This window comes from Lepus europaeus, chromosome 9 (genome assembly GCF_033115175.1).
Source record: "Lepus europaeus isolate LE1 chromosome 9, mLepTim1.pri, whole genome shotgun sequence".
NCBI lineage: Eukaryota > Metazoa > Chordata > Mammalia > Lagomorpha > Leporidae > Lepus > Lepus europaeus.
In genome coordinates this window covers 116,478,906-116,495,235 of record NC_084835.1, presented here as the reverse complement: position 1 = coordinate 116,495,235, position 16,330 = coordinate 116,478,906, and the positions used below count along the sequence as shown (strand labels likewise).

General features: G+C 44.9%; 1 protein-coding gene across 2 annotated transcripts in view; it reads right to left on the bottom strand.

The window, feature by feature from the left end:
* DOK6 (docking protein 6) overlaps nucleotides 1–10,256 on the bottom strand; it is a 475,096-nt gene extending 464,840 nt beyond the window's left edge. For both annotated transcript variants that reach the window (XM_062201788.1, XM_062201789.1), the window contains exon 1: nucleotides 10,127–10,256. In XM_062201788.1, coding sequence (XP_062057772.1) covers nucleotides 10,127–10,192 — 66 coding nt within the window. In that variant the 5' untranslated portion in view covers nucleotides 10,193–10,256. The remainder of the gene's footprint in view (nucleotides 1–10,126) is intronic.
* Between the last annotated feature and the right edge of the window lie 6,074 nt (nucleotides 10,257–16,330).

Sequence of the window (16,330 nt, the reverse complement as noted above, 5' to 3'; positions counted from 1 at the left end):
TTCTCAATGCAAACAATAGCAGAAGGAAGGCTGACTTGTTCCCAGAGCAGGAAAAGCAGAATGCTGCCACGGCAATGATTCTCATCCGTGGCTAGCCCTCACAGTTGCTCAATGCCTTTCAGGATACTAAAACGCAACTCACTTCCAGCTGGGCTCCTTGACATGAGTCCCACTTCTCTGCAATCTTGTAATTTTGAAAATGAAAATGTTACCCATTGCACAGATTCACAGAATACCCTCTTATTCTGGGCCTTCAGTCAACACTTCACACCCAGCCAGCCACTGATTTTTCCTTTGTGGGGATTTTTATACACCTATACACATTCATACTTTCTCAATCTGTTGATCACTTTCCCTGTAAAATCCAACAGCACATAGCATCTGTGTGGACTTGGGACATACGTGCCATATTGTGTCAGTTCTCTCCCCTTCGTCTACCCATCCATCTATGTCCTATTTCCTCAGGTATAAAACCCAAGAAAGTTATTAGATACCAGGAGCAAATGTTGTGCTGTAGCCACTGTCTTCTAGAAACCTGAACCTAGACCTTTGAAAACTACAAATGTGATGCTGAGTTCAGATAATTTTTTTTTCAAGATGTAGAGAGGGAGCGGCCATCAGACAGACAGAGCTCCGATCTGCTCATCCATTCCTCAAATGCCCACGATGGGCAGGACAGATCTCCCGCGTGGGGGCTGAGGAGTGGAGTCCAGCTACTCGACCCCCAGGAAGATACCAAGATGTGTCAAACATAGGTGGGGTGTGGGATGTGGGTGCCTTAACCTATGAGTTAAGTGCCAAATGCCAATTGCCCATCCCAGACTTTTAAAATAAAATCTAAAGCACTGAAACTCCAACTAGAAAAATCATTGTTGCATCATTCAGAACTTCGTGAGTCTTAGGTACAATGTAAATACCCATGGTATTCTAAAGACTCCAATACTTAGATTAGGATGTACAGATTAAAAGGAGGAAATCTTCCGGGGCAGCCTGGTGGCTGGTGAAGTATCAGTCATGTGTCACATGCACTGACAGAAACCATGACTGGAGTCTACTGGAAAGTTTAACTTACGTCCATCACAGTGTTTAAAGAGCGCATCTCTATATCTCAAAGAAATTTCAGCGTATCCTTTTAGTATGCTCAATTATAAAACATCATAGACTGTCAGCAAGTTACAGCTGCATGACTGATTGAATCACGAACTTTAGGTCTCCAAAGGGCTATTCAGAAGTCTTCGCACTAACACCATCGAGCTTAGCAGTTTAAGGTAGTGCAACATGTGACACATTTTCTCTTTCCTAGAAAATCATCCTTGCATAGTAATGGTTATCAACACGGGCATCACACTGAAAGCACTTGGGGAGACTTTAAAACATACCCAGGCTCTCTTCCAGCCAGAGCATTTCAATAAGGCAAGCTCAAGCAGAAACAGAAAGCTCTGTGGATGACTCCAGTTACATAGTCACAGTTGAAAGTGATTTTTTTTTTTAAATAAAGCACTATGTAATGTAGATAATTATGCAAAATATCAGGAAACCATGGAATGTTTGTTAAGTAGCCTTTGGAGTTGGAAAGAGTTGTCATTATTGGCCAGAGCCGCGGCTCACTAGGCTAATCCTCCGCCTTGCGGCGCCGGCACACCGGGTTCTAGTCCCGGTCGGGGCACCGATCCTGTCCCGGTTGCCCCTCTTCCAGGCCAGCTCTCTGCTGTGGCCAGGGAGTGCAGTGGAGGATGGCCCAAGTCCTTGGGCCCTGCACCCTATGGGAGACCAGGAGAAGCACCTGGCTCCTGCCTTTGGATCAGCGCGGTGTGCCGGCCGCAGCGCGCTACCGCGGCGGCCATTGGAGGGTGAACCAACGGCAAAGGAAGACCTTTCTCTCTGTCTCTCTCTCACTGTCCACTCTGCCTGTCAAAAATAAAAAATAAAAAAAAAGAGTTGTCATTTAAAACTATAGAAGAGTATACACAATACTTAATAGATTTGGTGGCTTACAGTTGAACTCAACATCATTATTTGGCACTAGGTTTGCATTTGCTCAGAAGACACAGCTAATACTTAAAAATTCAAAGTGTGATGGAGTCTATAAAAACATAAGTAAATGGCAGGGATACTATCACCCGTGTTGCCCAGCCCAGAGTTTTTAAAGCTCTCAGGGAAAAGTAACCTTACTAGGAAATTAAATCAAAAATATATTTTTCAAAGCACGTTCAAATACAAAAACAGTCTGCTGTTATTCTTGGGTTGCATGTGAGAAAATTTATTAATTATACAAACAGTACATATAGAACTTAACAGATTGCCTCTCTGTAAAAATTAGTTTTTGAGAAAGTACACTATTTTTTCAACTGCTTTTCCAAATAAAGAATAAAGTAAATGTAACAATTAATATAATAAAAACTTTCATTACATCACAGTAAAACATTTTATGAATATTTTCTTGGGAGTGAGAAATGGTATTGTTATGCAGTCAGGAAAGATAACCATTTTGTGTGTACGGTTACTAACATTCCATTGGGAAATAAACACATGTTATATTTAGTTGTTACATATTATAAACATACACACATGTTAAAAAACAGGGGCTGGTCTTTACACACATGAGTAAGAGAGTGGCATTTAGCCAATTTTTATGAAGGGAGAGAAAGTTTATTTAACCAGCACATCACTTAGAGAGTTTTATGTTAGCTCCTTCCCTCTTAACTGCAGCAAGCAGGGAGAGCATTTGGCCCACAAGATGCCATGCCACATAGCTGAGTTTCTGGACTCCATTTCAGGTTCCAGCTCTGAGTCCCAACTCCAGTTTCCAGCTAACACGGACCCTGGGTTGCAGCAGGGATGGCTCCATTAGTTGGGTCTCTGCCACCCATGGTGGAGACCTGGATTAAGTTCTCAGCTCCCAGCTTCAGCCTGGCCCAGCCCTGGCCATTGCAGGCATCCTGGGGAGCGATCCAATCTACTGACCCATTCTTCCCCTCACTCTATGTCTTTCCCTCCAGAATAAGTAAATAAAGGTTTAAAAGGCAGTAAGTAACAAAACAAAGAACAACAAAGCAGTCTCTCAGGTAGAGATGGTACAGTTCAGTAGCACTCAAAGCTCAGCCCTTCAGGTAATGGTGCCACACTATTTGTTGCCTAACTACCTCACTACATATCACTTTTTTGATTTGCTAAATGCCAGTAATTCTGTACAGTGCCTCTAACTTAGATTTTTCTTTAAATAAACCTGCTTTTCATTGAATTAAATAATCTTTTATATAATCACTTTAAATAAAAGATAATTTTCCATAAATTTAGATAATGCTAAAATAAGAAGATTCTACTAGATACTGTTAGCTAAATTTTGAACTTACTTTTTATTGACAGGAGGTATTAGAGGAGTTTGGGATCTGTATCAATGAAAATGAAAGTGTATCCATACAAAGTGATGGTATCTGTATAGTACATTTTATTGTGGCATAAATTCTTTAACAACATAGCACCACTTCCTGCAATCTAATGTAAAACATTAGCTTTGCACCAACTTACCAACTGAAGAAAAGACTGAAAAGTATGCCTAACTGTGTTAAGATTTGAGTGCATGTATTGCAAAATGGTAGCTATTAAATATAAATGTTACACTAAACTTGAAGTTAAAAACCTAAATTTGAGTGTACACAAACACTTAAATCCAACTTACATCTCTTTAATTCTGACTCATTTTATTTCCTTTTAATTTGAATATATGCATAAAGTAGGGGTAAAAACTAAATATACTCTCAAAATCCCGCTGCTAAAATTAAGTAAGATGATATATATGTACATTCTTTAAAAACCGTGAGATATATAGTATTCCCAAAATGCAGTGTAATCACGTTATTTTTGAAATCTCAAATTAAATTGAGCCATCACTGTGTTTGTGTTCCCAGCAATTTTATATTTAAGCCAGGAATGAAACAAGTTTGTTATTGCAATGAATTCAATAAAAACAGTAGACAGAATATCTTGTACACATTTAAAGATTACAGCCATCACTAATAACTGCAAACACACATGGAAACAATAGTTTATTAACAGAATTTCTGTTCTGTTTATAATAAAATATTGTTTCTTATTCTATCCAATTTGACTTATAGATGCAATGTTCTTACTGAGAAATGGCATTACAATATAAAAATTAGTTACTCAGAAGATAATCCTGCTCTGTATTTTGAAATAAAAACTAACAGGTATTTATGAACAAAGTTAGTGAAAATATTCTAGAATTTGTAGGTTCTGTGTATAGTTACAAGAGCTTAAAGTAAATAGTGTAAAGCGAGGCAAAAGTAATAAAATCAAGGCCAAAGAGTTATAGTATACTCCCTTTTAATTCTTTTATCTCATTTAATAAAAATTACTTTTCCTTAAAGCTAGCACTTCAAAATGTGTAAACCTAGCAATTATCTTCAAACAGTGGGAATGCAGGTAATTATTTTTACTTGTATTTTATTTTCTACAGTTCCTAAGAAGCTGATGTGAAAACAGATACAATCCAAAGATGCAAGCGCTCAACAGCGTCCAGATGCATCCACAGCAACACTTAGCAACACAAATCCCAAAACAAAAAGTCACACTCAGCTTCAGAGTCAACTGCTTTCTTCAAGCTATTTCATACTTATCCAAAGAATCACTCACTATTGTGAACTTCTGGAAAACAGGTGAGGAAACTGGGAATACAGATTTTACAAAGATATTTGACCCCTACATGACTACACTGCTCACAATTTACTAATTTCATTCATTTCAAAGATTTCTGCAAGTAATGAATGACTCTTTGTTACCGATAAGGGAATGCAGTGCTTAAAGTTCACCTTGCCAGGAGTCTTCCCTAAATTTATCACGATAACAACTGAAATGTGCATCTTCCTGTCTCACCGTGATTTCCCAACTTCCCCCCAGTTACTACATAGGAGTAAGCATTTGACATCAAAATCCAGCCACACATCTGGGTTTATAGATAGGATGACTTTTTTGTTTGTTTGTTTTGCTTGGATCTTAAGTATTTGAAATTCAAAGATCATGCATGCTCAATATGCACACATATGTATTTAACAAAGAAAAAAAAATCACCAATGTAGATAGTTAAGTTTTCAGCGTGCTTGATATGTCACACATGCAAACATACAAGTTGGAAGGATTGTAATATATTACAAGGTTTGCATAGATGGTCTAGAAGACCTATTTCTACTCTAAAATACCAAGAATCAGCAATATTTGCAGGCACATTCACAGAAATAAGTGACATATGTAAACATATTAAGAATATATGTAATAGTCATCATGAATATAAGTCTAGAACAAAATAGAGAACTTCAGTAATCGGAATTTTTATGCATTCTACAAGCACACATAATGAAGAAGAGACAAATAATAAATAAATGTATTATTGATTCATTTCAGAAAGCCATGCCCAGAATGCACAACATTCTAGAACGAATCAGACAAACACACCCAAAACAATTTCTTCATCTTAAACCCACAGATGATTGAGAATTCATATCTGAGGTAATGGTCCTGAAATCTCTTTCAAAATTTTGGATAATCCAAAACTATGAAATATATATTTTATCTGAGGTATATTTATTTCATCTAATTCTTGGCAAATTGGTCATGCATGTCACACAAATATAGCTTCTCATCATAAAAAAAAGCTTTTAGATGTGAGAGACCACAGACATTTTAAATGCTTTTAAAACTCTATGCAAATTTAAGTATACAGAGGCTGACCTAATGAGTGAGTGCCTATGAAAGCACAAACTTTCACAAGCTTCTTCTACTGAACATCTACTCTTGCACCTATTTTCACTGAAGCAAAGCTGTTTGTAAAAGGATGGGAGAGAAGTGTTTACTGAAAGAATACCAATAATTATAAAGCCAGACATGGAAGTGCCTTAGGTTTCAATCAAGGGGAGAAGGAGGGCAAGAGGCAGAAGAATTCACAAAGAGTTCTTAAAACAAATCGAGGGCCGGCGCAGCGGCTCACTAGGCTAATCCTCCACCTGTGGCGCTGGCACACCGGGTTCTAGTCCCGGTCGGGGCGCCAGATTCTATCCCGGTTGCCCCTCTTCCAGGCCAGCTCTCTGCTGTGGCCAGGGAGTGCAGTGGAGGATGGCCCAAGTGCTTGGGCCCTGCACCCACATGGGAGTCCAGGAAAAGGCACCTGGCTCCTGGCTTCGGATCAGCGGGTGCACCAGCCGCAGCGGCCATTGGAGGGTGAACCAACGGCAAAGGAAGACCTTTTTCTCTGTCTCTCTCTCACTGTCCACTCTGCCTGTCAAAAAAAAAAAAAAAAAAAATCGAGAACATTGTGTAGAAGTTGAACTCATAAAGTTGGTGCTCGTTAAATACTTCAAATATGTTCCTCCACTTTCCCCTGCTTCCCTGTGGCCAAGTTTGCGCAAAATGACTAATACTGGCTCAATATACTACGAATTGTAATGACAGAGGAGGTTCTTGTAAATAACCCTTACCACCAAATGATCGCTCTGTTTCCCTCTCCCCTCCTCCAGGGAATACCTTGTGATGAACCATAGGCACGTTGTGTCCACAGACTGAGCATTCATTCACTCATTTACTTACTGAACGTATAAATCAATGTGGGTGTGTATACGAATGTATGTATATTTGGATATGTGTACACACACACACACACACACCCTGAGACACTCCTTTGGCACTCACATACACTCATACCAGTCTCTCACGTGGTTTTTAAATAAGAAATAGAAATTAGGTCTCTACAGAATACTATTTTGCCATGTACAATGTGCCTGTGAACATCTGCATTGATGGGTTTAAATGGAATTCCTGGAAAACAATGGCGTGAAGTCTGATTTTAAAATAAGTCCAATTATAGCTTTGTAGAGTATTATAACGATGTTGATGACGATGACTGATACCATGTCATAACGCTGAATTTATTTTTTATAAATTTATAGAGACAATAAGCAAGGTGTTAGGTTATTAATGGCTCCAGTGATTGAATTCTGAGTTTGGCTGCATATCAAGAAGAGTTAGACTATTTTGCAATATATGCCGTGCACACTAAATTTAATCTACCAGAGGTCTGAAGAAAGCAGGTAATCAAGGACAGGAGATAAACAATGCTGAGTAACATGACTTCTGCTTTACTTATTTTTCTGGGTTTTTAAAGTAACATTATCTTAAAAGAAAAAAGACTGGTAACCATGACATTGTGAATTACAATAGCAATTATGCAAGAGATAAGATGGCTAGAGAAATTAACCAATTATCACAACTTTTATGTCCCACAAAAGAAAAACAATATATTCAGAGACATTGATACATTATAATGAAAGCTTAACATAAAGTTTAAAGAAATGACTGAGTCATAGCATTATACTAATAGCTAATATCTATAAAACTTAATGATTTCATAAATATTTTTAATGAGCAGTAGTAAAATTCAGGAAAATGATTCTATTTATTTGTCAAAATAGTCAAAATCACTCTGATACTTACTGCTTTGGCCAAAGTGTTGGCCAAGGGACCATGTTCAACAGGTTGCACTAGATTCGCAAAGGCCCTCTTAACCACTTAACCCAGAACCACCCTTGCAAAGGCCAGCCCACTGGCCGGTGGGCAGGAAATGCCCACAACACTGACTACTAATGTGCAAGGAGGAATGCATACATGAGACAGCCCACCATAAAATGCGCTTCATGTCATAACTGTGGCTAAGCAACTGGCCCCACCCCAGGCACTTTTCTCTTTAGAATATTATCAAATTAGTTTTTTTGAGTTCTGTCTGTAATAAATAAAATATCTAAGAATTATCCATGAAAGTTATGTACATTTTGAAATGCTGTGTTGGGCATAAACTATACAAAAATCATCATGCATCCTTAGTTAAAATATAATACCTTTTCTGGAAAAGTTACTAGTTTTGAGTCCATGGATTAAGAATTATGCATCAGTAACTATGAACTTAAAATGTTCAGGTTTAGATAATATGCGTTGCTATGACTACACATTTTGGGTTTTTTTTTTTTAAAGACTCACAATACTCGTTTAGTTTTCCCATCCTATGAGGACCTCTCAGAACTTAAGCTTCATAGAACCATCTTCGTGAAGCTTTGCCTTCTGAATTAACTTATCTGAATACTAGAATAGCCTGAATAATAGTAATTTTTAAAATGTCTCTGGGGTTTTAAAAAAAGAATACGGTTAATTTACTATTTTGATTTGATATTAACAGAACCACTCCAATACCAAACTTCGACGCTGATGCCTATGCTGTAGAAATGGAAGAGGACTGATACAGCTGCTTGCCCGGTGCTCCACAAAGGCGTGGCGGTGAAGGGCGAGAAGGGGCGGCTGGCAGACAGGCGGTCGGTGTGTGCACACCAGGTGGGCGGAAATGGCCCTGCGGAGGTCTTGCGCGCCACGGTCACCCCGGCTGCACGCCAGGTCCTTTCCTCCGCTCCTGTCTTGGACCTGGGTGGCCTGTTTAGCTTTCATTGAACAAAAATTCTGGAGAGCTCGGCTCTAGGAAACGCTCCTGCGGGAGTCCGGGACCCAGCGCGCAGCCAGGCGATGCTCGGGGCTGTGGGTGCCGCGCTCACGCGTCAAGGGAGACGCACGCGTCCACGCGTGGGCTGCCGCGGTCCGAGGTGTCAGAGGAGGGCTGCAAAGGTCAAGCTGGGAAGGCGGCCTTCTCTGCCAGGGCCGGGTCCGCACCCCGCTGACAGCCGGGCACTGCGTGTCCAGCAGCCTCCACGTGGCTCGGCCCTGATCGCCCTGGAGCGGAGCCTGAGGAAAAGCCCTCGGAGCTCGGCTGCGGGTCAGAGCCCCGCGCCTGCTCTCCCTCGCCCCGGGCGGGCCGAGGCGGGCTTTGCGGGCCCCAGCCTGATGCAGACCTGCTGCGTTCCGGGGCGGCCCCGTGCGCCCTCGCGGCTCCTCCAGCCGCCGCAGCCCGTCGCTCGCCCGCGCCCCCGACACCTGCCTCTGCCGAGCCCGCACCAAGCGGACTGTGCCTCGGTTCAACCCACTGACGATGCATTGCTTCTCTCTTCTGTTTTATTTTTTCCCCTGAAAATTCCCGAAGTTCTGGCCCTCTCTAAGTTGGGGTTTGCGATTCACACAGCCGGGAGGGCGCAGGGGACGGTCCAGCTCCAGGCCGCTTCGCCTCCAGGTTCCCCGGGCTCCACAGAACTGGAACTTGTGACAACACCACACCGAGGTAGCAAGACGGCCAGGGGCTCCGGAAAACCGGCACTTCCTCTCCCAGACGGCAGCCCCACTGGGCGAGTCGGGGTCCCAGCCTGGCGTGGCGCGCTCCCCGGGGAACCCCGCACCGAGCGCGAGCAGCAGCGGCCGCCCCGCCCGTCCACACCCAGGTCCTCCACACCCGTCGGCGCCCCTCTCCTCCCACTCTGGTCAGCACAGAAGTTTGGACATCCGTTCCCCGGCGTGTGTGCGCGCGTGTGTGCGTGTGCTAACTGCTTCTTTCCCCCCCAGAGGAGCGGCTTTCAAGAAAGTAGCGAAAGGTCGCCTAAACTTTGCTGTCGCTGCGTGTCCGCGCGGGCGCAGGTGCACACGGAGGGGCGCGCGCGGAGGGCTGGGGAGCCCGGGTGCGTACCACTTCCGAGCGCATTCAAGGCGCCGGCAAGGGATAAGGAACGCGCGGCGCTGGGAGGGCATCCAAAGACAATTTCGACATAGGCTTGGGAAGCGGGAACCAGAAAATGGTGATCTTGCACACGCACACGGGCGTCTGCACACGGAGCAGTTCCAGGCGAAAGGCGCACACTTTGGAGAGCCGCCTTGGATCGCCTCGTTTGGGCATCTCCTCCCAGGCGCATTCATTTGCAGAACTGACCACCCCTTCCCTGCGCCGCACTTCTCCGGGTGGCACACACCAGCCCCCCGCACTTGGGGAGGGGGGGTCCTGGAGCCCCACGCTCCGCCCGCAGAGCCCCGCGGGCAGGTGCGCGGCCTCGCCCCGCCAAGCAACAAGCGGGCTGCGGGGCGGGTGGGCCCGGTTCCTCCCAGCCCCAGTGGCCCCCTGCGGGTCACCTCTCCCCGCCCCCCACCCCGGCGGCGCCCAGGAGCGCAGGGGAAGGAGCGAGCCAAGCGTGCAACTCACCCCTAGCTTCCTGCTGCGGATCTTCACGTAGCCCTGCTTGACTATGTCGTTAAAGTTGGAGGCCATGGCCAGCGCGGTGGGGCTCGTCCGCGGCGCGAGCCGCTGCCCGGAGTCCAGAGCCGCCGTCCGCCGCCGGGTTCGCGCATCCAGCCCGCCGCCGCCGCCGCCGCCGCCCGGCGCTCACGAGCTCCCGCCCGCGGGGACGCGGGGTCGGTGGCAGGGCCGCCGCCGCCGCCGGGGAGCGGGGCCCAGCGCCGCGAGCCGCGCAGCCCGCCGCGTTCCGGCCCGCCCCTCCGCCCCCGCCGCCAGCTGCGGGCGCCCCCTGCGCGCCGCCGCCCCCAGCAGCACCCACGGGCTGGCGCCCGGCTCGGCGGCGCACAGCTGGCCGGAGCGCACCGCCGCGGCTCCCCGGCGCGGGGGCGGGGGCGGCCGGCGCGGGGGGCGGGCGGATGCGCCGCCCGGCTCCCTCCCCCCGGCCCGCGGGGCGGCGGGGCTGCGAGTGCTCGCCGGGCGCGCCGCATCGCTGTGGGCGCGGGGCGGCCAGCCTCCCCCGCCGGCCCGCGCGCCCCGGGGCGGGATTCCGAAGGACAGGGCTCCTACTGAGCGCCTCTCCGGAGGAGGGCCCGGTCGGTGGTGGGGGGTGGGAAGGGCGGTGGGGGCGGCGAGAGGCCGCGGTGCGCTGCCGGGGCCGTGTCTACAAAGCGCGTGTATCCCGAAGCCCACGCGGCCGTTCCGGGGCTTTGCCCCGCTCGGGAGTGCGAGGCGACGCCAAGCCCTTCCCGGTGCACACAAAGAGGCCGACGGTGCGCATGTGTCTCCACTCCAGCCGCTGAAGGCAGCGGAGTCGGCAGGCGAGGCCGCCGGCCCGCGTCCCCGGCGCAGGAAGCCTGCCCGAGCGCCCCGGCGGGCGGCCGCGTGTGCGTGCGCCCTGGCGGCCGCGGCCGGGGATGGAGCGGGCGGCCTTGGGCCGCCGGTGCGCGAGACGCTCAACTTGTAAACACGGGAGGACCAAGAACTTTCCCCCCAGTGCAGGAACGCAGGCTGGTTAAAGTGGTCTGACTCTATCGTAAAGACATTCTGGTTTTTAGAAATAATATCGTTTTGATACGATTCAAGGAGAAAAAAGAACGCTGGAGGACATAGGTGGCTTCTTACCTCGTCGGGAACATTTAGTACTTAGGAGCTACGGATATTTCTAACTAACCGTACACAAAAAATTGCTTAAAGGTTGAAAATGTAGGACTCCCTCATTTGTGAAGTTGAATGAATATTCAAAACATCGTGTTTATTTTGTGCTCAGGGCTGCTAGCAGTCTTTTCCATGTTCTCATAGGAAATTTCTAAGCCCTCTTCGGAACATAATCACACTGGGGGAAAGGGAACAACCGGATTGAGGGGGAGGAAAATGTGAAAGCTCTAGGAACAAGGTCATTTGTCCTTTGCCCCAACCGAGTGAGCATCTCAAGGGCAGTGTTGGTCCCACCCGCAGCAGGCGTCTCCATCCAGGGCCCCAGCACAGATTCATTCATGTGTGGAGCCTTTGTTTTGTTGATAAATGGCTGCCCACCTTGCAAAAGTACCAAATACTGATACTGAGAATAACATGGCAGAGTCCACTCCGGTGGGTTCTTACTCTGCAGTGAGCTCTAATTATCTTTCCCGGAGCATTTTTATGAACTCAACATTATGTCCATGTAATTCCCTCCTTGAAATGCCTAGGACAGACGGACGTATTGTCTGCTCCACTCATCTATTACTGTTTCATCTACTACATGGCTACTGCATTTTTTTAATACGGGAAAGCTGTATTAGACCTATAAGTACTCTAAATTCATTATTTCGTTCAGCCTCTTTGCAACCAAATGTGGTAAATGGCATTCGTTGGATAAGACTGGGATTCACAGATGTTCCCTTACCCCACCACAGAGTCAGGATGGGTTTGGATCTACGGTAGTTTCCAGGGTCATCAACTTCCATCTTCATTTACCTAGCAATGTTTTCCCCTAAGTCAATGGTAGGTCCTTTGAAATCAGATCGATTTTGTCCCAGCAACAACTGTTGTGCTTACATACTGCTCAGGTGACGTAGGTCTCTGTGCCTTTTAATAGTTTTATAATGGTTGTGCCTGCACTCATGTATTTGAAAGCCTTTATATCACACTAATACAATTTAGATATTCTCTCACTTATCATTGTAAAACTTCTGAGATATTAGTTTTTGTACATGTCTCCCTCTTTTGATGCTATTTTTGTCACTTGAAAATACTGTTTTTTTGCATTGTAAATGTTCCTAATTCTGGATTTGATTGATTGTGCCCTCATGACATTATTTAAAATATTCATTTAAGCCAATATGTTGCATTAACTATTAATGGTATTTGGCAATTTGATGACATTCTTCTATTCCCCAAAGCAATTCATGAGAGATGGTATGTCTATACTACCAAGTCATGTTGAAGGGGCAAAATGTCTCTTGTCCAATGGATTAGAAGTTTACAGTGTTATCTGCTTGACCCACACATCGCATAAAACAGAAAATTTCCACCAATTTTGAATCTAACTGTTTTTTGTATCCACTCATGATTGTTTTTCCAATGCACTATTTCATAAGGATTGCAAAGTAGTTATTTGCTAAGTTTATTTTATTCCCGAACTTACAAGCTGGTGTTATCTTACTAAAAACAAAACAAAAAACTATGTTTTGTAAACTAGAGAATTGCCCTAAAATACATACTATAAAAAGGCAGAACATGTTCTACATTTTTTGTTAGTATTTATTTATTTGTATTTTATTTGAATAACAGGGGTGTGGTTTTTTGTCTTTTTTTTTTTTTTTAAGATATTTACCTGGAAAGTACAGTTTGAGAGAGGGAGAGACGGAGAGAGATCTTCGATCTGCGGGGTCACTCCCCAAATGATCACAACTGGGCCACGGCAAAGTCAGGAGCCAAGAGCTTCTTCTTGGTCTTGCACATGGGTGCAGTATCTGCACTTGGGCCATCTTCCACTGCTTTCCCAGGCACATTAGCAGGGACCTGGATCAGAAGTGGAGCAGCCAGGACTTGAACCAGCACCCTGCCTTGCAGACAGTGGCATTACCCACTGTGCCACAACACAGGCCCATGATTCTTAAACTTTATCAGCTGTTTTCAGAAATGTTGGATGGGTTCTAGCAAACTCAAAATGAATCATCCTTCCTATGGAGTATCATTATCAAAAATGTAGCTTTGTACATTTGAAGCATTTCAATCTGTCTCAGTCATTAGCCTTTTTGGTGCTTGAATTTTTCCATCTTGGAAAAGCAGGGGTGCTTCAGTTTGCTTGTTTTTGTGTTTCTAACAGGTGCCCAAAGACATTACTCTCCTCAACTGGGATGAATTTCAAGTTAGTCCAGACTTATCTTGCAGATTTCCCATTCCAGGCCTGGAATTCATGAGTTTTCTTCCTTTTTTTTTTTTTTTTTTTCATTTTAATGGGGAATGACATATGGTTCTCATGTTGTAGTTGCTAAGAGTATTTTTTTTTTTTTACTGGTTCTAAGCTTTACAGTTGCAAAGCAAAGAAATAATTTTATCTTAGAAATACATCTTAACAGAAAAATTCTCAATTTTAAGAGTATTTCCAGTTCAAATTAATGTTGACAGACCGCAGTTTCTTCTCCTTTGAGATTTTCTTTGTGAAATATTTATAAGTTTCAGGGCCTGTGCTGTGTCGTAGTGGGTAAAGCCAATGCCTGCAGTGTGGGCATCTCATATGGGTGCCAGTTTGAGACCCTGCTGCTCTACTTACAATCCAGCTCTCTGCTATGGCCTGGGAAAGCAGTAGAAGATGGCCCACGTCCTTGGGCCCCTGCACCCGCGTGAGAGATCCAGAAGAAGCTCCTGGCTCCTGGCTTCAGATCGGCCATTTGGGGAGTGAATGAGAGACACTCTCTCTCTCTCTCTCTCTCTCTCTCTCTCTCTCTCTCTGCCTCTGCCTCTCTGTAACTCTGCCCTTCAAATAAATAAATAAATATTTTAAAAAAAAGAACTATTTACAAGTCTCCAGAGTCAGATCTATCAAACAAGGTATACTGAGAGATACGGCTCTCATTTCTGTCCCGTTTTCTGTTTTCTGTTTCTACTTGCAGGAGGCCATTTTGTTTAAAATTTTTGTTTGTTTTTTTATCACTCTATTGCTTCCTTTTTGACAGTATCAGGAAAGATGTACATGTTCTATTTCACCCTCACCAAAAAAAAAAAAAAAGACTATGCAACATTTTATTCCTCTGATACAGTGCCTCTAAAATGAGCCCCGACAATCCCCATCTCTAGAATCCTGCTTTGCTCAATTCCTTCTTCTCAGGGTAGGGTGGACGTGTTGACTGCCTCCCGATGACTGGAGTGTGGCAGAAGTAATGAACATCCTTCCTGGATTGGGTTATAAAACGGCAGTGGCTTCTGTCTCTGTCCATCCTTGATGGACTGTTCGTCCTGGGAGGCCAGCCGTCACAGTATGAAGCAATCCTATAGGCCTATAAGAATAACCCTGGGGTTGGCATTTACAGGCTGTCTGAAATCCAGACAGGTAAGCTCAGGATGGCCCTCCTGCCAGGCCCTCCGTATCCTCCAGACGCTTTGAGAGACGCTGAGCCAGAACCCGCCCACTGCGCTGTGCTGCCCTGGACCTAGAATTTCTTCTTGTCCTGGAAAGTTCTGCTTCTGTCTGCAGCCCACCTAAGCAAGATGAGCTGTAAAATCACGCCTGTTGTTTCCACTTGCTAACTGCTAGGATTACCTATTCGTAAATTGATAACAAAATTGATTTTGCTGTGTGGGGAGAGGGTGTTGTGTTAACAAAACCCCAACAATTTCAGAATGGCTTTGAAATCCATCAGTGGCTCAGAGAATATTAGTAAAGACTTCCAGTACCTTGAGTGCACCATTTGTAAATATTGAGCATGGTGAGTAAACTTTTACAATAGAGTGAAGAAAATATTTCTGAAAATTGAAAGATTATTCTGGTTATGTAATGGCAGGAAACTTAGCAATACTGTTCCATAAAGCAGTGTGGAAACCAGAAAATGGACCTAAAAATGCATAATCTGGATAAGACAATGGTAGTGTAGCCCATTTCTTATTGTTACTTAGTAAAATATTATGGGGTCGGGGAAAGTTGAGGACTTTCAAACAAAAAGTTGCAAAAAACTGATGGTTTTAAATACTCTCAGCCACTCTAAGCCACAGTGACGTTAAAATTAATAAATGTCTTCTGAAAATGATCTGTTTTTAAACACAGAGGTGTAAAGATAGACTATAAAATATATATTTTAATATTTCAGAAAATCAGGGGCTGGCGCTGTGGCTCACTTGGTTAATCCTCCACCTGAGGCTCTGGCATCCCATATGGGCCCCGGGGTTCTAGTCCCAGTTGCTCCTCTTCCAGTCCAGCTCACTGCTGCTGCCCGGGAGTGCAGTGGAGGATGGCCCAAGTGCTTGGGTCCTGCACCCACATGGGAGACCAGGAGGAAGCACCTGGCTCCTGGCTTTGCATCAGCACAGCATTGGCAGTAGCAGCCATTTGGGGAGTGAACCAACAGAAGGAAGACCTTTCTCTCTGTCTCTCTCTCTCACTGTCTATGACTCTACCTGTCAAAAAAAAAAAAAAAAAGAGAAAAAGAAAATCAACAACTTTACAGTCACCCCCTTAGACTTTGTAACACATTTTCATAACAGGGCTGCAAATTTTATCTAAATAGAGCAGAGGTTCATAGGAAACCCACAGCATTCTTAAAGGAGTTTCATATGCAGCAACATTGTCAGACAGAGAGAGCCTAGTAGAAGACAGTCACTTGAATTCTCAGTGTTTTCCTGGTGGGAAACAGGCTGAGAAAACAGCCCAGCTACAAAGTAACTGAAAGTAAAGGTGACTCAGAGTGAGACTCCTGAGTGTAGAAGGCACAGAGAGGAACCCTAGACAATCATCCTCTGAGCTTGAGAATCAATCCAGGAACCTCCAATGTTCTTCTGTTTAGATTTCAGAATTATTATGAACCAGTCATTCTGCATGGTTTCTGTTTTCTCTCTTCGAATAGGAATGTGTGCTGTACCTGGCGGTATTACTGTTGTTCCAGGATCTATGGACCTATGGGAGGTAGGTAACTTGTTTCTGTAGTTTCAAAGATTTGGACAATGTCTACATTTTGAGAAAAGATCTACAGTGGACAA